Source organism: Alternaria postmessia (genome assembly GCF_024291825.1).
Source record: "Alternaria postmessia strain BMP 2775 chromosome Unknown scaffold_197, whole genome shotgun sequence".
NCBI classification, from domain to species: domain Eukaryota; kingdom Fungi; phylum Ascomycota; class Dothideomycetes; order Pleosporales; family Pleosporaceae; genus Alternaria; species Alternaria postmessia.
The window spans coordinates 1-25,454 of record NW_026260270.1 but is presented as its reverse complement, the minus strand read 5'-3'; the positions used below and the strand labels follow the sequence as shown (position 1 = coordinate 25,454).

Here is a 25,454-nt window from a genome sequence, read left to right as displayed (position 1 = left end):
CCTTGGCGTGAGGCCAGTCACGTGATCATCGCCCCGCGGTGATCGTTACCTTCTGACGTGGTCGTCGGTTGGCGTTCAGCCCCGACTCCTTCATCAAGGGTGGAGTTCCTTTTGTTGCTTGTAACAACCTGGTTGAGTTTGACGCCAACTATTTGGCTCTGAGGCAAAATCTGACGATCAAAAAAGGGAATAATGGTGCGTTCCCTGATCCTTGACAATCTTCAGTCTTGACATTAATGCTGTGCAGAACCGGCAAAGAGCATCGTGACAGTGGAGATCCAGCCGCCCATAGACCTTGAAGCAGATGAAATTAGTGCTTTGTTAGGCAAGCAGGTATACATGCTGAAGGAAGAGTCAGGCTACATCGGTAGCCTTGTTTTCGAGAGTTGTTTCTCGTTCGCTAGTGCCGGGGCTAAGAAGCCGGATGGTGGTGAATTGAAGATGTGGCACGAACCACCATCTTGGGTGGCAATACATACTTTCAGTGGTGCTGTTGGCGACGATATGGTCAAACAAATAGAGCTAGATCTGCATAAGATGCATGGAAGCATTGGAAATATGCATAGTGAGGTCAGAGAGTGGAGTCTTCAGGGAAGTTTTGGAGAAAGAAAGTTGTTTGAATAGTTTTCGGCCCGTCTGAAAATGGGATCGCAGCCAGCTGTTTGGGAGCTTCATAGCTAAGTCATTGCTAGAGTGTGACGATCTTCTCCATGTCGTCAACCTTGTAAAGTTTGATATACTGGCTAAATTATATTGACATCACTACCCTCTTCGATGTCTGACAGCTAACATGACGTTGCGATAGTCATGCGGATCAGTGAACGTGGGCTTTCTGCAGGCTTCAAGGTCACTTGGTGGCGGCATAAGGAGCTACGCGCAGGGAGCTGATACATAAGTGTATTATCGTTATATTCGGTAAAAAGAAACTTATAGTGTGCTGGACCTCTCAAGTGATTTGCGTTACAATTTCAGGATTGCGCGTTTCCGATTTTCGAATGCTCTCAACGAGGCTGACACACCCGGAGCGAAGACTTCGAAGACATGAGGAAGGCCTGGATATACGTGCAATTCTGTGTCAATGTTGGCCGCCGCGAGTCTGGTTAGATAGACAATATCCTCTTTCAAGAACAAATCGAGAGATCCGACGTCCATGTACGTAGACGGTAGATCATGAACATTCTCCACCCGAGCGGGAGCAGCATAAGCTGGCACTTCATTTTTACCATACTTGTCTCCCAAAAGTGCTTTCCAGGCCGTCCTGTTATCATCGCCGTGCCAGATAGCATAGTTCGATACACTGCTGAGGTCCCGATCAGAGCGGTCGTCTAACATGGGATAGATAAGGATTTGCTTGGCGAGGGGTGGCTGTAGACCGCGGTCTCGAGCTAACAGTGCGACGCCAGCGGCAAGACCACCTCCAGCACTGTCTCCCATGACAGCAATCCGGCTGGGATCTATTTCGAATCTGCTTGCGTTCTGTGACACCCATGTCAAGGCGGCATAACCATCCTCCACTGGAACTGGATGTTGATGCTTAGGAGCAAGCCTGTACTCCACAGAGAATAGCTGCACACCGGTTGCAGCGACCAGCTGGGAGAGATACCCAGTGATCATTTCGGGAACTCCGCCGATGAAACCTCCGCCATGGAAATAAACTATACAAGGCTTCAGTTCGCCCTCTTGCCCTCTGATGGCTGGAGACAGCTGTTGCAGCCTGATTGATGTACCGTCGCTCGAAGGGATCCAATGATCAGTGACCTCGATTCCCTCGGCAATCGGTTGTTGAGGAGCCATGGACACGAATGCTGCCATACCCTTGACTCGGGACTCAACATCAAAGACGGGGGCCTTGGGAACTGATGCAAGTGTCTGGGCGAAAGGTTCAAATGCTTTTGCAAACTCTGCGTCTACTTTCAGAGCCATGATGGAAGGAGTAACCGAAGGTCTGACAGGTATATCTTGTAGTTGGAATGCAATTTCGGATCGTGAATCTCAGATTCAAATGAATATGGAAAGTAACTTGAAGAGTAGTCCACGGGACTGTTAATGATATGTAGATAGTAAGTGCGAGAGAATCTGCATACCGTGGGATAATCTCAGGGTTGTACGGCTTAAGAACTAACGACGCAAACCAGATTCGCCACTTCTATCCGCAAAACGATTATCTAGCAAAGTACGGAATCGCTTAGTAACTCGTAAACTGCCTAAATGTAAGTCTGCTTAACAACCCGTTGTTTTGTTTTGTATAAAAGCTGCTAACGAGCCGAGCCGAGACCGAGGCCGGAATAGTAATCAAAGCAGACGGAGATAGTGAAGTGTGGATAGACAATCTCAAAGAAGGGATTTGTTGGAAAGCTGCATCATCGAGTGTTGCACTAAAAGTCCTGCATATCCAAGAGACTCACTATTCCGCACAGAGGGAACAGCTGATTTTGGAGGCTGTTTACTCACATGCAATGCTATGTCACATCCACTTCCTAATCTTGGTAGTTTACTCCTAATTCAGCAAAACTTGGTCGTTGTCTGAAATTGCTTGCAAATATCGACGTATCTGAGAACTATTTGAAGTGATATTCGAGCAAGTAGCAGGTTGCATAACAGTGTTGTAAGACGGTTCTTCGTCGATTTGACTACACATGTTGTGCAAGAGTCCCATTCAGGAATGTTGCACTGGGTGTCTTAGAGAATTGCGAAGAGCATCGGTTGGCTACAGCAATAAATACCACGCAAAAAGCGCACTGCGCAAATGAGCACGATAGAGAAGCGGGTTAGACACAGCACGAACGAAAGAATTACATCTTTGGAGCTTCGCTAAGTTTGGATCATTATAGGTGGAGGAAAAGATTGAGAGCAGAACTAATTCATGTAGATTCCTCCGCCCGCCTGGATAGTCTGTCCGGTAATCCATCTGCTAGCTGGATCCGCTATTATAGCAATAGTTAAGGCAATATCCTCAGCTTTCCCAAGCCTGTGCTCCATTGGTGTCATATCCCTCTGTTGCTGAAGTACATGCTTGTTTTCTTCTCCTCCAAATGACCGAGTCTGCATATCAGTTTCCGTCAAAGCCGGAGCCACTACGTTGACTGTGTGACCTGACGCGCCTAGTTCCGATGCCCAGCCACGACTAAGAGCCTCTAGAGACGCTTTGGTTGCGGAGTAGAGGCTATGCGTAGGTCGTCCTATACGACCCAACGTAGATCCGACCGTGATGATCCTGCCTGGACTCCGGAGATACGGGAGGACAGCTTGAGTCATAAGAATGACGCTGCGAACATTCGTATCGAAGAGACTTTGATAGCCTTCTACCGTGATATCAGGAAGCAAGGCATGAAATTCCTTGCCAGCGTTGTTGACTAGAATATCGATAGAGTCGCCGAAAGCAGCGATGGTCTCGGCAACAATTTGCTTCGGCGAGTCGACGTTCGCAGCGTCGGCCTGGATCTTGATTGCAGAGGCACCGTTGCCAAGATTGTTGATCTTGGATACCACTTGATCTGCCAATTTGGAGCTGCTAGGTGATACGAATGTAATGGTTACCTGTCATTCAATTAGCCCTGACGATCATGTCTAAAGATTGTGGTCCCCACCTTTGCTCCTCGTTTTGCAAGCTCCAACGCAGTGGAAGCTCCGATACCGCGAGCTGCACCGGTAACGATAGCGATCTTGCCTGCCAACGGCAGAGACGAGGTATTGGTTGCCATGTCCAAAGTAGGTAACGTGAACAGTTATCGAGTAATTTTCGTGTAGCTATGATTGCTAGTTACATTGTGCAAGTTCCAGCATTTATATCACCATGGCTTGATGATATGACGCTCAGGTAAACCATCTAGAATTATTAATCACCGAGGTTGATGCTTGAACAAATGACAGCCTGGCAAGCAAAATGCACGTCTCGGCGAGATTTGGCTAAATAGTTGAACAATATCCTACCATCGAAATCACTAATACCTATCCATCACGAGTCCTGGCTCCGCATCTCTAGAGCCTCAACTAGGCTTACATCATTCTTGATTAATGCGGTGGCTTTAACGCGATCGGACACCATCCAAAAGGATTATGATTTGCTGCGATTCGCACTACATGGAGTGAGGTTGTGGCACACTAACCATATTCGGTCACCCAATTCGCCAAGGCTCTGGCCGTTAAGCCAGCTAAACTTTCCTTCTTGATTAGTGATATCCAAAACCTAAAGACCTCGGAGTTTCGGTTCCGAAGTCGTGATTGGTTGGACAGGACTGTGTAAACTTGGAAACGACTAAGATCTCGGCCCCTAGGATCGGCGCAGATCAGTGTATGCACAACTATGCTTTTGACAGCACGGGATCAGCCAGCGCTTGCAATTAGCGCCCATCCCTAGGCGATCGAACTCTTGGCTGTTTACGAAACTCTCCCTGAAAGGCTTAGTTAAGTTGATTCGTAATAAGTCAGTTTTACTCAGAAAAAAATGAGTAGTTTAAGATAGTCGTGTGTAGAATGCATCTTGTGATTTTTTTACTCGGGTAGCATGCCTAGTTATCACGACATCACGACGAACCTCGGCCGTCTGCCTATCGATCTGACAAATTCAACCCTTACAGAAGCTTTCAGAATACTGTAACGTAGGGAAAGATTGTATATAACCAAGTCGAATTGCAACTTCTTGGATCATTAACACAGTCACACATCCTTTGCTTTCTCAATCAATCAATCAACCACAACACCAAAAATGGCCTTCACCGAGTTCGTCATCCCGACTTTGAAGACAGATCCTGCGACGGAAGCTGTGTTCACCAACAAGATCGGACCCTTCCTCGTCGAGATCCTCGATAAACATGCCACTCCTCCCAAGCACAAATATTTCGGAAAGATTCTTCTCGAGAATGGCAATGATGTGTCAGGAGACTTTAGACTTGCTGTTGGACTTGGTCGGTTATGCCCCGTCTCATCTCCCTGCCGAACAGTCGAACATGGTCTAATGCTGATGCTCTGATAGAGTGGAAAGACGCTTCACATTTCCAGTCCTTCGTCGATTCAGAAGACTTCGAAGTTACCTTCAAGTCTCTAGTGATACCTCACTCTATCGCTCCACCAGTCCCTCAGCTATACAACACGGACTCTGAACCGACCAAGGTGTTTGGAAGTACGTTGACGGAGGTGTGGCAGGTGAAGATTGGGGAGGGTAGCGAGAAAGTAGCAGAGTCTAGGGAGGCGTGGAAGAAGTTTGTTACCGCAGTTGCGGAAGCAAGTGGCTCAAACGGAACTGAAGAGAGCATTCAAGGGCCAAGCGTAAATCTAGAGGAAAAGCGGTGGGTTGGTGTATTGGGATGGGAGAGCATGGAGGTAAGTCTCAAATGTCTCTTTTATGGTAGATTGGTGAAGAGCAGTTGGCTAACTTTCAGATCCAGACTCGAGAGAAAGTACTTGGAAACGCAGCTGTTCAAGAAGCGAAAAGGGGTCTTGATGGATTGGTGTCGAATACCTTTGTTACCGCGTTCCAAAAGTGAATGTACGTAGTTCTAGCAACGTCAAGAGAACGACGGCTGTAATTAGCAGAGTAACACGTTTGAAAGCCTCAATTTTCAATCATAGACAGTGAAAGGAAACTTAGAATGCAGCAGTGATAGCCATGGTTCTCGCTCTAGATTCTGTATTTCTTGAACAGCAAAAATGTTCGTTGTTTTAGACAAAGTTCGCCACTATCCTGTAAACGACCTAGGTATTCGGAAAATAGATTTTCACCATGGTGAATTAAAGTGTAGCTCGATAGCGTTCACTTTGCATTCTTTCAGCAGCCTGTTTATCACACTAATACAAAGGAGTTACTTCGGTGTCACTACAAACTGCTGCACAACGAATCTCAGGCCTTGGCAGCTCCAAACACGAAATTTGTGTTGTCGTGCAGTTACGTTGGGCAGATAGGCCGAAGTTATGACGTCGGCGCAGGATATTCAAGCCAGGGTTGGGAGGGTTTTGTATCGGTATATTTGGACAGGGCAGGTTTTATGACATAAGGAAAGAGATTGTTGTCGCGGGCGATGGCGGCCTGAATTTCACCAGTATCACCGACATATTCTTCAGAACGGCCAAGGTAATCGCTGGGTCGGGCAAGTATTGGAGTGGGAAGACGGTACATATCTGCCAGAGGAAGGCGTGGACACTGCAGGACATTGCAAAGATTGTCAGCAAAGTCAAGGGTCAGAATGTTCAGGTCAAAGTTGTGAGCAGGAAGGAGTTTGATGATTACTACATCGGGAGAGGGATTGACCGCGGTCAAGTCGAGTGGTGGAGCAGCGCGTACGATGGGATCAAGAATGGAGAGTGCGACATTGATGACCCTACGCTTGAGGAATTTCTGAAGGAGGCTGGAAGACGCCCGGAACCGCTTGAGCCAACCATCGAGAAGATGTTGAGCTAAATTGCCTTGGAATCGTCAACGATGCGAGGGAATGAAGAGATTTCTGATCTTTTAGGTGGCTCAGCATTCATGTGGAAGTCGTAGTACTAGAAGCTTAGTTGTAGACTTTGAATCAATCGGGTTGCAATGCTCGCCTTTGCAAGATAGACGAGATGTTTTACAAGTCGGTTTAGTGCGAAAGGTGTTGTTAAGAAAGAGTCGAGCCTCAACACTTCTGCGCGAGGTCAACTACACCATGCTTGAAGGCTATTCATCTCTCCACTTAGGAAACACATGTAGTATATGCGGCACTACACTAGCTATTCATTCTACCAGCCAACACCCCCTCCTGATAAAAACACAAGCATGGGGTAGAAAGAGATGGCCTCCACCGTGTTCAATATGGTGACAGCTTACTGCTGCAGCCGGTTCTAATGGTCTGTATACCTAATTCGATCAGCGGTGGTACCAAACAGAAGCTTTTCGCAATAGGCATTCACTTAGGCTTCATCCCATCAAAGGAGATCTCACAGCCGTCGGCTGACCGTGTTCTGTAAGCTTGTCAGACTCGAAGAACCGGCGTTTTGCTCGAACCATGTTATCCATTGTTGGATTCAATCTTGTTGGATTGCGGCAGGCAGAGCTCCGATCCGTGACTGTAGAGTTGGTGGAGTATATGGTGCAGACTGTGGTTGTTGTACTGCGGTATAGATGTGTGACCATCGGGCTCGTGCGTCTCCCGGTCGGCTGAGGTACTGCGCGAACTTGAGGAAGCGACCCTTGGAGGAGGCACTGGCGGTACCTGACTATCTTGTACATAACTTGCTGCTTGCGGTACACTTGCAAGCAATTCCATGATTGTTGAAACGATGAGTCTCTTGAATGATGCGCGTTTGGTACTCGAATCCAGCGAAGATGCTGCATTGTCGCATTCGCGGGTAATGGCCTGGTGGAGGCGTATGTGAGTTGTCTGAACGCTATTCCATATATGTGCGTGCAGATGCTGGGGGCGTACTCTCTGGGTTAGCTTCGCGAAATGCAAAGTGTAATGACATGATTTACTTACAATGGAAGTAGCCTTTGTGCGCGAGATGGCTATGCTCAGCGTCGGGAAGCTGACGATTCTCAAAAGGAGCTTCCTGTGCCAGGTCGCGTGCGTATTCATCCAGGTTTGCGTCAAGAGCCAATGCGCTTTGAACGACGACCATTGGATCAACCTTATCCGCATCCCGATACTCTTCCTTGAATTGAAGCAGGGTAAGAATGATGTTGAGAAAGGAGTCATCTACCAGGACACGCTCTGCTTTCTTCTCCACCAGCCTCTGGAAGTCAACAATATTACGCGATAGTGGTACTCCTTGGATCCAGCAATCCATGACAATAGTCTTTATCAATGTATTGCATAGCTTAATGGTAACGTCAGTCTGTTTCTGCTGCTGCAGGATCAAGTGTGCGACAGAAACAGCACCAGCTAGATGGATACTGGCATTATCCATACCTGCGCGCCTTGGAAGGACCAACGCCTCAAACATCGCTGCCAGATAAATCGATGCGACTGTGCAGTCCTGAACTGCAGTCTTCGCACACAGCAGTGCATTGTTGATAGCCCGGATTGCAGCACCATAGTTGTGCGTGGCGGCACTGAGCATGTCCCTATTATGAGATTTGTTGACCAGACCAACCAGACCAACAGCTGCACAGATTTGCGGCAAAGCAGGATCGGAGTGAGCCATCTTTGCGTAGAAATCGGGCAAGTAATCCAGTAGGGACATGGCAGGATCGTCCACAATAAAGTTTGTCATGAAGAAATTGACACCAAGGTCATTCAACGGCTGGTACATGATGAAGCCAGTCAACTTGAGAGGGAAATCAGCCACCAGGCGTTTTGCCAATTGCCCTCTTGGGCGGGATCTGTTTCTCGGCGTATCTGGATGCGCATCTCGAGGCGGAACGTGGGTCTGATTCTGGGTAACAACTCGGACGCTTTCATCAAGAAACATAAGATCTACCGTGCTGCGGTAACCCGAACAACCACGGCCAGCTTTGATGCATTGCCCACATGCTGGCAGCTTCTTGTCACACTGAAAATGATCAGCGAAATGCTAAAGGTTGCATGCGAGTCGCATCCTGACAAGCGAGTTATACAAACGCTTACAGTACATTGAATTGTAGTTGGCCGATAATTCTGGGTACTCAACAAGGAATTGGAGACTTACCCGACTGCGCAGTTTCCTGCATTCCGCGCAAGCCGTCGACGGCTTGCCCCGGTATACCATGGTGTCGTAATCCCTGGACTTGTGTCTCGAAGATCTTCATCTCAGCGAGCGATTTTTGGACGTGTTTGAGTCATGAAAAGACGTTAGGAGACTTGAACTCATGACGAGCAGAAGTGGACGAAAATGTCCTTAGGTAACCTCACGCAGCCTCACGCACGCCAAGATGGGCGTGTGGTACGATTGGCTAGGATATTTATGCAAGGAGGCGGCGATGATGCACTTTCCAGGGTCCGTCCGTACAAAGAACCAATAAGTTCCGTCAGGCACGCGAGGCTGAGTAAGCCCCAAATGACAAATACCCTTCATCACGCGATACTACGTCTAGATATTGTGTGTTGTTGAATTAGATGATCGCGATTCAAAATTATCAAGCACGCAGCCACTACCAATTACATGCTCCATCGCTTTTGCCAGACGCTTAAAATCACCAATCCTCCTCTAGGCTCAACTCCTTTCATGCGTGACGTCCGTTAAGAGAACATATTCGGCCTGACCTTCTTCAAGCTCGATTGATCCTCATACTGCAGTTTGTTAGTTAAGATTCCCTGACTTCCGGAATCATCGTGATATCTTACCTGCAAGAACCCAGTGACATCTACCAGAACCGTCCAACAATCCACCAAATCCACAATATCCTGCTGTAATTCTTCACCCATACCTACGCCCACATTGACACTCCTCTTGAAGATGCTCACCATACTGTGTCGGTTATCCTTCAAGAACTCTCGGGCCTGGAAAACAGTCTGGTCATTCTGCCTTCCTCGTGCAATGACTGCTGCGTTGATGACACGAAGTACAGCGAGCATGAGTTCGTAGTATTTGCGCAGTGCATTCGGATCGTCGAACTCAAGACCGATGTCTGGGTCTACGGAGAAGATCTGAGAATCGCGGATAGCGGGGAAGAGACCGGCGTCGAGGACGTGAGCAGCGCCAAGGCGGGATTGGCAGACGCGGAGGAGGAGAGCGAGACTGGCATCGTAGTAGGACAGTAGCACGGGTACTTGGGGTGCGGCGGCAGCGCGTAGTTCCTCGGGGATATGCTTGATGTTGTCGACGAGGACACCGACGAAGTTTAGGGAGACGAAGCTATCGAGGATGTATTTGGATGATTGACGAGTTGCTGCCGCTACGAAGGCGTTAAGCAAGAGTAAGGCAGATACCTTGCATGTTCCTTGCCCGCTGTAGGCGTCGTCGCATATCACCTCGAGCATGTTGGTGCCGCAATTCTTGATGGCTCCGAGTGTATGGCGACCAAGCAGGGAGTTGGGTGTCGCCTTGTTGAAGGTACCGTGGATGTAGCGGAAGCAGATCTGGTAGCAGTACTCTCGTAGTTCGGCTGTCGACACCGGGCTGTAGATGCCAACTAGCGCGGCACGGAATAATTGAGAGAGTCGATCGTTCGCAAAGTCGCCTGTTTTGTCGAACGCAGTCGATTCGAAGTCAACCTTCTGCACAAGAGATTCCGCTAGGCTAGCGAGTTGGAGGGCGGTAAAGATATCCGACGTGTAGGATTGCTCAAGCTTTGGCAGAATGACCTGTAGAGTTTGCATGATGAAGGAACTGCGCGCGCCGTTTTCAAAGTCGCAGCTGTGTACCGCAACCATGACAACTTGCACCCACGACTGGAGAATATCTTTGTGGTAACGCAGAAGTTGTGTGCGTCGGTTCCAATCCAAAAAGATAGCCATGAGCAGTTCGGCCTCTTGGAGCAGCAGTTCCTCCTTCTCTTCATCCTGAATCATGTTTGCCTTTCTCCAATACTTCATCTTGAGGCGAATGACTTGCTCCAGTAGTGGCAGAGAGTAAAGATTGCTACCTTCCTTCTCTTCTTGACATGAAGTCAAATTTACGCCCTCAAAGAATGCGTGCTGGTCGGGCAGAGCACGCTCGGGATATGTCAGCTCAATGAAGTCGAACAAATCGAAGATGTTTGGATTCAGTGTTGCGTCTTCACCAGGTCGTATGGTGGTGCCAAGAAGGACAGATTGGATCCTGGACTTCATCGTGGGCATGCTCTCTTTTACTGTCAAGCGGAGTTCTCTCGACTCGTAGTCCAGGAAAGCAGCGCGTCTTTGGAGGAAGCTCTGAAGAGCGAGTGCTGGTGGTCCTGAGAAGAAGGGAGAGTAGTCACTGGGTGCAACTTCGAGCCCTTGTGCAAGAGACATCCCTTCCCAGGGTATATCAAGTGTGATAGGAGTCAGCTGGGGTGCTTCAATGAATAGTAACTCGTTATCGCGGAGCTCTTCCATGATGATAGCGCTTGTCAATGTGGACCGCCAGAGCTTTTGCATAACATCCCAACATCGCGTCTTGAGCGCAGACCGCCAAGCTATGAACTGTTCACCGTCGTTGTCAGGATACTGAACACCGAGAAGAAGTATGCTGTGGAACAAGGCTTGGCCATTCGACCAGAGGCTGTCTTCGGCGATACGGACAGTATTGGTGCCACAGGAGAAGCCGAGAAGGATATGCGCTATCGTTGGCCGGAGGGACACAGCAGCGAGGCAGCTGTTCAAAAAGTCCAGAACGCGAAGCTTGACTATGTATCCGGAAGCTTCCTCGCCAGCTTCAAGCTCGTCGGCGCTGAAGCGCATCAATCCCGAGAGAGACCGACCTATGCGTTCCGCTTCGTTGTCCTTCTCCAGTATGCCGACAATCTTGCTTCGTCCCGATCGTTGACCGAAGCCCGCAGGAGATACAGCCAGTTTCCGTGAAGAAGCCATCTTCTCTAGTAATTGGAGCGAAGCAATAGTCAAGGCTTCATGGCCAGTACCACAGTAGAGTCCAAGATCGACAATAATTTGCAAGTTGTTCAGGATCGCGTCTTCGAAGGACGCAAGCGACAGGTTCGATACAGGAGAATGGTGGAATGACGTTTGTTGCTTGAGAACTGGCTTGACGATGTCCAAGTAAGTCGCTTGAAGCTTCATCACTAGATCCATAACCTCAATGCTCAGCATTAAAGACTGAATGAGTGGTGAGTCGGATGGGGCAGCATCGACCTCGGTCACGTCATGATGCGAAGCAGCAAAAAGAGCCTTGAGGACCTTGTCGTTGAAGAGCCATTCCATGACGCGAGCGAACGGGTGAAGCGCAACGTATACAGCAAGCGATGTGGGATCAATGACCTCATCAACAGGTATGCTAGACTTGTTTGCGAACACAACGAGATTCTCATTGAAGGTGGACAGACATGTTACCATGAACCGCAGGCATGTCCACCGCATAACGTTGCGTTGAAGAGGTTCGTTCACTTCCAAGGAGCGTTCTGCGAACACCTGCTGCATGACGAAGTCAATGTAACCCTCGATACCCGGCATTCTGCGCGATGATCCTAGGCTCTCGGGGAACGGCAGACTGTCATTTAGACCTTCGTTTTCCGGGTACGGCTCCACGAGTGAGTGGAGGAATCGGACCAGAGCGATAGATTCATCATATCCGTCAGCGAGCGTAGGCCACAAATCGTCTCTCGGTGTGGCGCTTAGAGCATTGTTTTGTCTAGATCCAGTATAGAAGCCATTGACCGTCCACTCATCCAGGAGACTCCACATCGCATCTGCACGCGTAGCGTCCTTGCCTACAAGCAGAGCTGACAGGGCATCGTACGCGGCCGCGCGAAGCCCACTCTCGACTTTGTCAGTGCACAGGCCGAAGCAGATACCAGCAAAGTGATACTCTTTGAGATCCAATATCCACATACGTGCAGAAGCACTTTGTCTACAAATGTGGGCAATGAGTCTCAAATAGCTTTCCAGCATAGTTGCGCTTTCCGGCTCAACGATCTGGTCGATTGGATTCGTTGGGGCGTAGACACTGCTCTGAATCGTCTTCTTCGGCTCGTGGATATCGTTCTCGAACTCGCGCAGCTCGTTAAAGATGGTTGTGTAGCTGAGCGAACTGGTTCGGCGAATCTTGCCAGAAGCAGACGCTCCCTCTTCGAGCAAGAATCGATGTGCCGCTTCCGCATTCGCCTCTCCAGAACCGATCGCCCGTAACATCTCGCAAAACATGGCTATCCGAGGTGTCGGCTGGCGCTTGGCTGCCCATTGCAGGAATCCGTACAGGTTACTTTCTTTGTCGCTCCAAAAGTCTTCTGCTGCATCTGGGAATCCGTCGAAAGCGTATGCGACAATGACCATGAATCGTTCCAAATGAAGCGGATACTCTCCAGTCGAGCGCTGGAAGTGTAGTTGTAATCGTCGTCTTTGGTCGTCCTCTTCCGCCTTCAGTTTACGTAAGGTATCGGGCATATGAGTGATGAACGAGTCGACAAAAGTTTGGAGTTGTTCCATGAGAAGCTCCTTGAAGAATTCCTCGGGTTGCGCTGAGTCTCTGCTCAGGACGGTGGTGTCTTGCAACAGCGTGGACAGCATGCTGGTCTTCTGAGGGTCGTACCAGCGCGTGGGGCGCACGTCCTGACTGACGGAAAGCATGAAGTGGAAGGCGCCATCGTTGAGTGCTTTCAGGAAGATTTCAGATCGAGCGTTGGCCTCGTCCTCGAAATTAATGCCCTGCAGAGCAGCGTCCTGGGTGTTGGGGTCCATGTACCGCCCACTGTACTCGGCCAGCCACCAAGTTAAAGTCGCCGAATGTAGATTCCTCAGCGCCCAGTTGTCGCTTTCCCGACCAGCCATAAGCGAGTCGTGGAGGGCGCGCGCTTCTCTTAGCATGACGTTGTTGGATTCAGATGCGACCCAGGACGTGAGTCGCAGAATAATGGGGACATAGTGTATGGTGATTAGGTCGTGTCGGTCGAGAGACTTGGCTCGGGTGAGCAAGGCCTTGTAGTTGTCGAGGTTGACGTATCCGGGTTTGATCATATGCGTGCATATCGCGGCAAGGTTTTCGTGCTGTCGTGTAAGGCTTTGGCGCTGGTAGTCCATAATCTCGACAAAGCCCGGAAGAGGCACTTGGCCAACGACCTGGGTACTCTGGACGCGCTCTGCAATAGACTGCAGCCACTTCTCTACCGCTTCCATGCTTGTCAGGCACTTTGTCCAGAAGCCGTACGCATTCATCAGATTCGTCGTGCCATGTACACCGACTATCATCTGGGCAGCCTCCTGCAGGACGGGAAGACCCTCGACTTCGGAATCGCCATTGTCCAGTGCCGTCTTGATCAATATGCGCACGCAGAGGAGGACGTATTCGCGGCGTCGGTGGAAGCGGATCACGGCGGTCTGCAGCTGCGATCGGTCTAGCTCTTGGGCTTCGCTTTCGGCGCCCAGGAAGAGGGCAGCGGCGTCGAGCTCGTCGAGGTTGAGGGCGTCGGCCAGTTCGAGCGTCTGCTGCTTGAAATCGTCGTTGACCTCATATTCGTTGTCGTCAATCTTGATCTTGCCTGGCGCGGTTAGCACCTGCCTGTCTATGCACCTGCTTGTCTATTACCAGAGCTCAGAGCCTGTCTGCTTGCATCGTTCTTTGGCTTCTTGTCCAGCAGCGTCTTGAGCTCATCCAAATGCGCTTCTAGGTTCAGCAGCAGCCGCTCTAGCACGGGCAGCTGCAGGTCGATGTGGGCGCACAAGTCGCGGTGTAGGCCCTGGAGGGCGGCGAGGCTGTCTTCTTCAGCCATGGGAGAGTCGTGAGGTCGTCGTGCGCATTATGCGCCGGGGAAGGAGCGGAGGGGTGGCTATCTCACGTCGTGTTTGGTTGGTGTTTTCTCAACAATGGAGAGCTTGACTTTCGCAGAAACGCGCAGGAGCACGGACGTGAACCCTGCGACGCGCCTTCCCGTCACATCTCACCTCCGCTACACCTCCGCACTCGCAAGACCCAGGGCAGAGTGCAAGTGCTGCCCTTACATGACGGTCGCATGGTCGCTGCCAACATGCTACGCGTATAAGTAATTACATCGCCTGCGCTTTTCCATTGGGACATGCTCCATCCCTCTCGCGTCTGCTCTTGCTGCGCTGCACCTAGCAAAACCTCGCCCAAGAGGTGCTCGTGGGCTATTCCACTGATAGGCTAACAGCGCAGCCGACGTTGTATGCTTCTGTCTGCAGTAGACTTTTCAAATTACCACGAATAACCCCCTTTGTAGACGGCAGCGCAATCCTGTGAGCGGCCGCCATGGGCGCCACCAATATTCAGGATGCCAAACGTAAGCATAGAGACGAGGCATAAGAGAAAATCACGCTGACTGGATTGAACAGTTCTCATCCAGTCATCACGCGTAATTGACCGAACGAGCGGGCTCAAGGATCTCAAACAGATCCTCAAGCACAACCACGGGAAGCCCAGTCTCGAGGCTCTTGGGAATAAAGCTTACCTAGCACTGTGCGAGACACTCGTCCAATGTCTGCACGATGGTCGAGCCGCCTTCCTTGTCAGTAAGACCAAGTCGAGCAAGGCTGGTTCGACCGCAGCGCTCTTGCCTCTCTCGGCCTCCGCGCTGCGTCACGTCATCGCTTCGGGCGTGCGAACAATCAAAGCCTCCACAGTTGAGATGATAATAGAGACAATAGTCAAGGTGCTTCCCGGAAAAGTCGGCCTGCTTGAACCACTTCTTGAGGACCTCCCAAAGACGTTGCGAGCGCTCCTCGAATACCAGCCGCACGTCGAGCGTCTATCAAAAGATTGCTGGGACGCGGCAGTTGATTTCTGCATCGAATCCTTGGCCGGCTTTTTCCAAGAGCCCCAAGCCGAAGGTGAGCCACAAAATAGCTGGAGCACTAACGTCTCAAGTCGCGCTCGCACTCCCCTTGATGCCGACTTCACATCTTCTAGGGCGTCTCCGCGCTTGCCAGTGACCAAGACCAGATCAAGTCCCCCAGAGCATGTTCGCGCAATAGAAGACTTCGTTCATTGCTTACACCATCTCGTCAGAGCTTCCAATGCGCCGTTGCTTCCTAGAGCTGATGCCATCCTGCAAGTTTTATTGCAGTTCTTGCAGCAGAGGACTGGCCGTGGAAGTGTGGGCGTCGCTGCTCTGGCTGCTGTCAATGCAATCCTTGCACGCACTTCACTGCAATCTCTCGAGTTGACAAAGCGCACAGTTCGAGAATTGATTCCGCTGCTCAAGGTCATGTGGCCTGAGGCTACGCTGAGGGATGAGATCATGATCAGTCTGGTATATTCTGAAACACATGTCGCAAGCCTTCTCACTGACCCGGATGATGAGACCATCAGCTCTAACTTGGAAGGTCTTGTCGAGACAATGTACAACGACTATCGACGCAGACAAGAAACTACCGCGCACCAATATCTCGAGGAAGACCATCTTTGCTTTCGAAATCTAGGCCCTGCTCGCAACGATACTCACCCTCTGAACACCTGTGCATTCTCTATGGAGACGGAGCATCAACGATATGAGGGCCTATGGTCTACAGTAGCCACTATTGCACGTTTCTCTTTTATGCTTGATGAGCGGAGAAGGTACACTGTCCAAGACCGCAGCGACGGCGAGGAGACCTTCAGCAAACGCATTCGCATCACTCAACTATTCCCTGAATACCTTCGTCATGTGTCTGAGCCCAGATCAAACGCCAAACGTGCAGCTTTACAAGTTGTCGCATTCATGGTACAGGAAGGTCCCTTTGACGAGGAAGAGCTCCAGCCTATGTTGGAGAAGCTCACTTCATGCATCTCTGATGAGCATCCAGCTCATTCGGTGTGGGCGATGATAGGCTTAACAGGGTAAGCACACCATATCATGACACGGACATAGCTGACGAGTGTACAGTGCCGCCCTCCAGCAATCGGCGTCACATCCAACCCTGCTCCCTTACTGGATATCTGCATGGCAAAGCGCGTCTCGCGCCGTCACTTCCATGTCAATATCCCGTGCTGCATGTCATCTCATGGATGTCCTCTTGAGACTGAGCATTGTTCCCTTTTCAGCAGTTTCCGAGACTGTCCAGTCTTTGCTACTATCCATCGAATTAAGCGGACCAGCGCTGCTCACAGAAAGTAGTTCGTCGCTGTTGACTACCATCCTACAAGAACGTATCAAAGAAAACCCGACGCACTTCAGTTCGACAGCAGAGCGAATCCTTAACTGGCTGCTCACCAAATGGACCCCAAGTAAGCACCACCAACCTCTTTCTTAGGCTATAACTCACAGTCCGTAGGTCTCTGGTCTGAACGGACATATTCCGCGCTAAACGCGCAACACTGCAACGCTCGCGATGTACTGCGTGTACTCTACACTTGCCTCGATTTGCCCTTCAACCCTCCAGAACCAGCGACCTATCTCGTACTGGGACCCATTGCGCAAGCCAGAACGCAGATGGGACGGTACAAAGAGTTAGCTCATTACCTCTTACTTCTTCGCCCTACAAAGGATTTTGTAGCCAAGGTTGACGGGCCGCGCAACTCTGCTGAAGAGCCCACGAGCGACTATTCTTCTTCGCCACTAGGAAACAGAATCCTTGATTTTTGCATATCTGAGCTTGACAGAGCCAAACACCAATGGAACGATATGACCGCAACAAATACACAGGGTATTACGTCAGATATGATGCGCATCATCACGAACTTGTGTATCGTTGCGCCAGCTGTCACGACTCTTAGCGACCCTGACGACCGTCGCGTTCGAGCTCTTCGATCAGCCGCCACTGGCTTGATTGAGTCCTTTGTCACTGTACTAGCTAAGCCTCAAACGGAGCAATACAAGGTCGATGCTGTTCTCGAAACTTGTGCAAAAAGTCTTCCTGACATCGGCTCACTGAAACAGGTGCGCTTGAGCGCGTACGAGATGACGGGAATTGATCAGCTGGCTCGATATTTACCTAAAGCTTTTCAACAACGTAAAGAAGTCAAACAGTCGTTCTACGCGGAAGAGGACGACTTCATGGAAGTGGACGATGAGCCTGACTCGCAGATGACTGCGGGTGCTACTGTTCTCGTCAATGATGTGCCTCGACACGACGTACAAGCTGAAACTGATATAACTGCTCTGCGTGCATCATGCTCAGCACATTTGCAGTTTATCTCATTTCTTGCCAAAAATACTCAACTAGAACCTGGGACGGTACCTCCCGACTTTGTAGACTACCTAGTCTCCCTTTCCGAAAGCGATCTTCTCCATTCACGCCAGTTTCTTCGTTCGATATGGAACAGCCACTTGAAGATATCCCAAAACGACTGCCTCAATCTCCTCGAACGCTTCAGTGAAGCTCTCATTGATCCCCGCGCGCGCGAATACAATACTTCGGAAGTTGCAAATGGCATGCTTGTCGAGGTTCTCATCGGGACTACGCTCGTCTGGGTCCCAGACGCCACCGATCGCGAGGCACAAGATCTCTACGACAACGTTGAGGCGCTGTACGTGTACTACGTCAGGGAGATGGAGAAGGGAGGGGTGAGATGTTCTGCCAACTTGCAAACAACGATCGCGGTCTTCCTTCATGGCCTACTAAAGCACCATCCGGACTTTGCGCAAAATCGGAAGATTCCGTCTGTACGCACCAATCTCTTCGAACTTCTGTCCAAAGGTGACATGACCGTGAAATATCACATTGCTCAACACCTGCCAAGGATGTTCGAAGATTTTGTCCTTTCCGAGCATGATAAGATCCTGCAAGACGTTGATAGTAGTTTACCAGGCGATGATGAGGGGCTTGAAGGCATTGCGGTTCGTTTGCTTGTCCTGTCGCGCCTGGCAGCTCAGTGGCACACGCTGTTGCGCCATAGCGTGTATCGCATCTTCGCCACCGCGGGGACCATCGCCGGAGCTATTGACCACGCCAAACGCTGCATCTCCGATGTTGCTCAATCTCGAGGTCTCGGCGATTCGCAAAGCCTCTTTAGGCTCTTCGCTCCGCAAATCATATACACCTGGTTAGATCGGGGCCAAAAAGTCGGTCGCATTCCTTTCCAGATTTTTGGTTATGCTTCGCTCCCGGACCTTCTCTGTGACATTGAAGCCGAGGTGGTGGGTCAAGCCATTATGTTTGGTCGCAAGGACGAGGTAGACTTCCTGGCTGATCATCTAGAGATATCAGCACAAGAACTGTTGTCGAGAAACATTGGCAAGGCAGCTGCGTACACCATCGCATGGGACACTTGCAGAGGTTCCGCTCGGAACAGAGCTGACTCCAGCTTCGGCAACCTTCTGAAAGATATGGTTGGTAGCGACAAATACTACGGCCTGATCCAGAAGCATTTCCCTCAAATTCTGGGTCATATGTTCCAGACTATCGATCATGAAGAACGTCTCCCAAAGTCGCTAGACAAGAAACCAGCATTCAATCCCGCAGCAGCAGTACTGGCCGAGATTGCTGAAATTAGTCAGTCCGCGCAAGGTCTTAATATAGGCATCGAGCCATCCTTCTCCGCCTTTTACCTGCCAGATCAGCTCGAGCGTTTATGTAGACGGACAGGTGATAGACCAGCTGGCTTCTGGTCTCCAAGCACCTACACATATGTGATGCGCTCTCTGCTTGATCGGATTCATCCGGCTCTCGGCTCGCTCTATGCCCGATCGATGATCCGCAAGATCCGAGTCATTGTTGCGCTGGCCGGATCTGTAGCTCTTGAAGGCTATCCGTTACAAATGACGCTCCAGTCCCTGCGCCCTTTCCTCACCGATATGCAATGCGCGGAGGATACGGTGGGCATCATGCAGTATCTTTTTGAACACGGCGCCCAGTACCTTCGCCAACAGCTTAGCTTCGTCACAGGTATCGGCCTGTCAATTCTAATTTCTCTCCGAGTGTTTCTGGGCTCCTCTCAAGAAAGTACCACACAACAGTCCCAACATGTGGCGACCATGAACGCAGCCAATAGGTTTCATACGTGGCTTACCGAGTACCTCAAGGCTCATGCTCAGGCAATCACGGGTACAGAACGGTCCTCTGCCATCAAAGCCTTCAAATCCATCACCATTGCGGCTTCTCAGGTTACCGCCGAAGGTAATTCAATTCGAGGTAGCGAAGAAAGCAAGCTCCTGTTAGAGATACTAGACGACGTGCGATTAGGACGCAAACTGTTGAACAAGACGTCGCGAGATGTTGCTTTGGACTTGCTTTGCCAGAACTTTCGCCCCGCTTCAAATGCCCGAGACGATGTGCTTGGGTTGGACCACGACGCGGCAGAATATGCACCCTTAGTCTGGGAATCTTGTCGCAGAAGTAAAGTGGGTGACGGCTATTTGCTGTGGACGGCACGAGTCTTGGGTAGAGCGTATAGCGCTTACGGTGAGGTCAAGCAAAGTTCGGCCCAGGCCCGACCCTGGTCATCGTCAGTCCAAACTTCAAAGTCTGTTCCTGGAAAATCATCAAGGGAAGCTATTGTGAACGAGGTCATCGACTTGTTCTATAGCGACGATCGCAGTGAGGTCAGCCTAGCAGAGGACGCTGTGAGACGTCTGATCTCTCGCTTAGATCCTGAGTCACCGTACATGAAGGAGATGCAGCGAGTCATCCCAGAAGCCATAGGTAAAGCGCTTGTATACAAGCCACCAGAGCTGGACAACACTTCGCAACCCGTGGCAGATGGCTTGCGCGAAGCTGTATCAACTACGCCGGTGAAGCCAGTATCTGACTGGATTAGAGACCTGACGATGGCCCTTTGCAGAGTCGCATTTGATGACCCCATTCTCGGTGCGCTTCCAGATTTGCTTCGTGGTATCAATCACATGGCGGAGAAGTTGTTACCCTATATCCTTCATCTCGTGTTACTAGACGAATACGAAGAACAACGCGACGTTCACGACATCGTCTCCAAGTCGATGGCAACTTGGTTCCGTGAGTGCGGCCCAGCTACTATCTCACACGTTCGTATCCTTATACAGTCTATCCTCTATCTGCGGAGTCAACCAGTTCCAAAAGAGGTCACCAGAGTGGAACGAGACAAGTGGTTAGATGTAGACTATCTCGAGGCTTCACAGGCCGCAAACAACAGTGGCATGTTCAGGACTGCACTTTTGTTTGCAGAGACCTCTTCCGGTCAGCCGACAATCAAGAGCACTACAAGGAGATCATCTGTCAAAGTCGATCCTCCAAAGGTGCCTCTTCAACTACAGCTTTCGATCTACAAGAATCTCGACGAACCCGACTCGTTTTACGGAGTGGATCGTGGCTCTAGTCTTCTGTCAGTGCTTGATCGCCTTGACTACGAGGGGGATGGTGTGAAAAGCCTTCTTTTCCGCGGTGCTCGCCTCGACAGTCAGATGCGCCGACGCAACGAATTTGAAGCGGAAGACTCTCGTGGCACTGTCAAGTCTCTCATCATGCTAAACATGAACAGTGTCACGCACTCTTTGCTCTCCAACGACCAATTTCGTGACGCTGGAGACGATGTAGTGGAGAGTACACTTCATACCGCACGGAAACTGGGCCAGTGGGACATTAAGGCACCCGAACTCAACCATACTGAGGCAAGTACCTTGTTCAAAGCTTTCCAAGGCCTGAATTTTGCGAAGAGTGCGGCAGAAGCTCAAGAGAATTTCGACCGCCAGTTACAAGCCACCATGAACTTCCTCTGTGGGAAGGACAGCTCGGCGATATCTACAAAGATTCGGCTGCGAACGCTTGGAGCACTCACAGAGGCAGACGAGGTGATCAAGGCTGAGCGATCAGAGCACTTGATGGATATTTGGGATCGAATGAAGGCACGAGAGAAGTGGATGCGCGCTGGCGAGTAAGTACCCTGCACACCTTGTAAAGTCTGTCCACTCACTATGGCTAGGTTCAACGACGTGCGCCAGCTCTTATCATGTCGTGAAACGCTGTTCAACGTAATCGGAACGAACGTTGCTCTTGTCGACTCATTACATACCCGAACTGCGACTATACGGGGTATGGAGGTAGAAGCCTTGGTTTCCTCGTCCAGTCTTTGCAGGAAGCACGGTGCGCTCCAAGAGTCGCTCGCGAGCGTTACCTATCTGTCAGATATTGTACCAGAATGCAAAGCTGTCGGTCTGGACATTGAGGCTACAGCCCAGCATGAGGTTGCAAACGTGCTCTGGGAACAAGGCGAGACCGAGATCTCGATAAGAATGCGTCAGCACTTGATCGACCATGCCGACTTCGATTCACAGAACATTGACCTGAGCTTACCAGTATTGCTGGCTCGACTGGTAAGGAGCGGAAGTTCCTAGTGTTTCTTTTCACTAATGAGTTTAGGGTCACCACCTTGCTGAAGCGCGCCTCGCCAAACCGGACGCGATCATGGAGGAGTATCTGCAACCTGCGATTCGCGAACTGAAAGGCCAAAAGGAGGGCTTAGGCCCGGGCCAAGTTTTCCACGAGTTTGCTCTGTTCTGCGACAAGCAACTGCAGAGCCCTGAAGCCGCCGAAGACATGAACCGCATCAAGACAGTGATGGACAGAAAGCTGCAAGAGTACCACGACTTTGCCAAGCTATCCAAGACCGACAAGAGTAAAGGGATGCGTGAGACTTACCATCGAAACGCTCGTCGCGCCAAGACCTGGTACGATCTCGACAATGCGGAATACGAAAGGATGCGCAAAGGCCGCGAGCAGTTCTTACGCCAATGTCTTGAGAACTACTTGCTTTCCCTTCTCGCTAGTGACGAATACAACCACGATGCGCTCAGGGTGTTCTCCTTGTGGCTGGAGTACTCTGACACTCCACTAGCGAACCAAGCTGTCAAGGCATATCTTAAAGATGTGCCTAGCGGGAAGTTTGCGTTGTTGATGAACCAGCTGTCGTCACGTTTACAAGCTGAAGAGAACGACTTTCAGCACTTGTTGATGGAGCTAGTCTTCCGTATATGCGTCGATCACCCATTTCATGGTATGCACCAGATTTTCGCCATTCAGGTAAGCTTTGCCATGTTCAAATGTCTATACAAGCAGCTTCAAGGCAGGGTCTACCACCTTCCTGCTCTTGTGATAGGCAGATCTGCCAACGTACTTTGCGCTAACAACAAGGTAGATGAAGGTAGCCGCTACCTCTAGAGAAGATGTCGTCCGAGCCAAAGATGAATCCGCGAAATCTCGTCAAAAGGCCGCAGGTGGGCTTGCAACAGCGCTCAGCACTGACAAGAGAGGCCGTTCGTATTGGAGCTCAATCTTCCAGTCTAACGAAGTATACCACCATCTTGCGATGTTCAAAGGCGAGAAAGAAAGCACTCAACAAGGCCGGGAGCTGCCGCTCGATCGGTACAAAGAATCACGGGAGCTGGTGAGCAAGATACCAAAGCTCAATGTTCCACCTGCTACGCTTCAGATTGAAGTTCGACCCAACATGAATTACAGCGATCTACCAAGGATCGCAGGCTTCAAGTCGACTATGACGATCGCGAATGGACTTAGTGCGCCAAAAGTCATTACTGCTAAGGGCACTGATGGCAGACCGTACAAGCAACTGGTAAGCAACGAAATTGGTTCATGAACAAAACGTGTATGCTGATCATTTTAGTTTAAATCTGGAAACGACGACCTCCGTCAAGACGCAATCATGGAGCAAGTTTTCGACCAAGTATCACGCTTACTAAAGAATCATACCGCAACGCGCATACGCAACCTCGGCATTCGTACATACAAAGTCTTGCCGCTCTCGACGCGTTCTGGTCTCATGGAGTTTGTCCAGAACACTGTCCCACTGCATCTCTGGGTCATGCCAGCTCACGAGAAGTACTATCCAAGTGACTACAAGCCAGAGAAGTGTCGCAAGGAAATCGGCGCATGCCAACAAGACTCACTCACAACGCGTGTGAAAGTGTGGCAGAAGATAGCAGATAACTTTCACCCTGTTATGCGCTACTTCCTGCTCGAACGCTTCGAGGATCCAGACGAATGGTTCGAGCGCCGTCTAGCCTACACGCGGTCCACAGCCGCCATATCCATCCTTGGCCACGTTCTCGGCCTAGGCGACCGGCATTGTCATAATATCCTCCTTGACGAAAAGACGGGTGAAGTAGTGCACATTGATCTTGGTGTGAGCTTCGAAGCCGGTCGTGTCTTACCGGTACCGGAAGTCGTGCCGTTCCGACTCACCCGGGACCTGGTGGACGGTATGGGCTATACGAAGACGGAGGGTGTGTTCCGTCGCTGCTGCGAGTTCACCATGGACACACTACGCGAGGAACGGGAATCCATCATGACGCTACTCAACGTCCTGCGATACGATCCCCTCGTCAACTGGAGCGTTACGCCTACCAAGGCGAAGCGCATGCAAGAAGCCAATCAAGAAACTGCCGGTGCGAATGGCACGGCTCGCTCAACGACTGTCGCGCCGGGAGGTACGCCTGCGCCGTCGGGCCAGGAGGAAACGGCAGCGGGTACGGTGCATGAGAGTAACAAGAAGAGGGAGAAGGAAGAGCAGGCTGGTGAGGCTGGCAGAGCGTTGAGTGTGGTGGAGAAGAAGTTGAGCAAGACGCTGAGTACCAAGGCGACGGTGAATGAGCTCATTCAGCAGGCTACTGATGAGAAGAATCTGGCTGTGCTGTATATGGGGTGGGCTAGTTACGCGTAGCTGGGGCAATGGGCCTAGGGGCATTTGCAGTGGTTTGTTGGTCAATAATGATGGTGCAAAAGTTCGTGTACACCTTTGGAGTACTTTTCTGTGGCGGTGTGAATTGCGCGTCACAATTATTCGGTTGCCGCAGGACCTGACACATATCTGTTATGTCTAAATTGTAGAAGCCATGTTCTATCCGTGGTAGACTTGGTGGGCTTGCACGTGACGGCCACTTCAACCACTTCGACATCAGAGTGGACACTGCACCACACATGTGCTGTTGATACAAAGCGAGCTCAGGCTCTCCATCGTGGTGCGATACTTATATGTGACAGGTATCAGTGCTTAGCTGGATAACTTCGTGTCCAAGACATCATGAACACAGTGACATTTATCCGATTCAAAATAATCGCGGTCGAATCAGCGAGTGGAGCGCGAGCATTAAAAATAGGCACAGCCACATCCTTGATATCGAGAAGCACTAGTCCCAATAGCTTCACTTCCTTGATAGGCAACTTACAAAAAGGCTGTTGATCACAGCTGAAAGCAAAGAATCGCGAACACAGGGATGCAGAGGCAGCTGCCCACCCACGTACGTAATGATTACCTATTCGGGCAGTTTCTAAAAAAAAGTGTTGATTACAGTACGTGAAGAGATGAACAACTGCAGGTAAATTGCAATGATGCTGACTGGCTGGCTGGGAGCTGCTCCAGCACCAGACTCCAATAAGCTAGCGATCTGCGACTGGTGCACGGCTAAGATGATTGGGGTAAAACGTCACTTTGGACCGTCGTGGAACGGATCAGACTGCCCCGCCGCACAAGACGGCTTCCTGTTCAAGTAACTCTGAGATCTGCGCTGCTGGACGCAGTCGCGTACCCTGAGCAGCGTTCTCAGTTGTTGGCATGCAGTCTGTCCACGACGATAGACGCCAAGTTGCTTGATGAGGCGAACAATGCAGATGTATGAGGATGATTGGACGAGTCGTACAACTCCGCCACCCAGCTGCAGGTTCACCGGTTCTGTAATCAAAAACTTAAAGGTAGCCTTGTGACACTCACCAGCCTCTCACAACTGTTCTGCTGATTCTTTCCGATAACTTGATCAAGAAAATGAGTAACCTACCAGACGCTTTCTCATACCAACCGCTATCTAATCCTCCACTTTCCGAGTCTGAGCCTGAGCCTTCCGAGACGTCGCTTTCCGAGTCGTCGCTTTCCGAATCTTCGTCTGATCGACTCGGAGATATATCGACTGAAAATTCCACAGATCCATGTACTCGAGACATTAAAACTCGACTCATATACTTGCAGAGTTGCTATCAGTCAATCAGTCAGTTGTCAGTTCATCTTTGCGGTTCAAACTGTCAGTCTGGAGGTAGTGAACTGACCTGATTGACTGCCAAGACATTTTTTAGAATCGCGAACTGAGACTG

The 25,454-nt window shown here is 50.4% G+C and overlaps 6 protein-coding genes across 6 annotated transcripts; 2 read left to right on the top strand and 4 right to left on the bottom strand.

Moving 5' to 3' along the window:
• Nucleotides 1-960: 960 nt before the first annotated feature.
• On the bottom strand, nt 961-1,923 carry J4E82_011409 (uncharacterized protein; the record flags this gene model as incomplete). The annotated part of the gene is made up of 1 exon (XM_051737615.1): nt 961-1,923. The coding sequence occupies one exon, from the start codon at nt 1,921-1,923 to the stop codon at nt 961-963; it is 963 nt and encodes a 320-aa protein (XP_051582631.1).
• A 933-nt stretch (nt 1,924-2,856) lies between these two features.
• Nucleotides 2,857-3,701, bottom strand: J4E82_011408 (uncharacterized protein; the record flags this gene model as incomplete). Its single annotated transcript, XM_051737614.1, has 2 exons — nt 2,857-3,537; nt 3,588-3,701. 2 exons carry the CDS (start codon nt 3,699-3,701, stop codon nt 2,857-2,859), a joined length of 795 nt encoding a protein of 264 aa, XP_051582630.1.
• A 1,004-nt stretch (nt 3,702-4,705) lies between these two features.
• Nucleotides 4,706-6,394, top strand: J4E82_011407 (uncharacterized protein; the record flags this gene model as incomplete). Its single annotated transcript, XM_051737613.1, has 4 exons — nt 4,706-4,904; nt 4,973-5,319; nt 5,385-5,479; nt 5,977-6,394. 4 exons carry the CDS (start codon nt 4,706-4,708, stop codon nt 6,392-6,394), a joined length of 1,059 nt encoding a protein of 352 aa, XP_051582629.1.
• A 593-nt stretch (nt 6,395-6,987) lies between these two features.
• Nucleotides 6,988-8,535, bottom strand: J4E82_011406 (uncharacterized protein; the record flags this gene model as incomplete). Its single annotated transcript, XM_051737612.1, has 3 exons — nt 6,988-7,175; nt 7,440-8,270; nt 8,529-8,535. 3 exons carry the CDS (start codon nt 8,533-8,535, stop codon nt 6,988-6,990), a joined length of 1,026 nt encoding a protein of 341 aa, XP_051582628.1.
• A 584-nt stretch (nt 8,536-9,119) lies between these two features.
• J4E82_011405 (uncharacterized protein) lies at nt 9,120-14,221 on the bottom strand (the record flags this gene model as incomplete). The annotated part of the gene is made up of 3 exons (XM_051737611.1): nt 9,120-9,170; nt 9,225-13,990; nt 14,038-14,221. The coding sequence occupies 3 exons, from the start codon at nt 14,219-14,221 to the stop codon at nt 9,120-9,122; spliced, it is 5,001 nt and encodes a 1,666-aa protein (XP_051582627.1).
• Nucleotides 14,222-14,718: 497 nt separating this feature from the next.
• J4E82_011404 (uncharacterized protein) lies at nt 14,719-24,033 on the top strand (the record flags this gene model as incomplete). The annotated part of the gene is made up of 8 exons (XM_051737610.1): nt 14,719-14,749; nt 14,802-16,284; nt 16,331-16,671; nt 16,719-21,231; nt 21,280-21,670; nt 21,717-22,376; nt 22,492-22,926; nt 22,978-24,033. The coding sequence occupies 8 exons, from the start codon at nt 14,719-14,721 to the stop codon at nt 24,031-24,033; spliced, it is 8,910 nt and encodes a 2,969-aa protein (XP_051582626.1).
• Between the last annotated feature and the right edge of the window lie 1,421 nt (nt 24,034-25,454).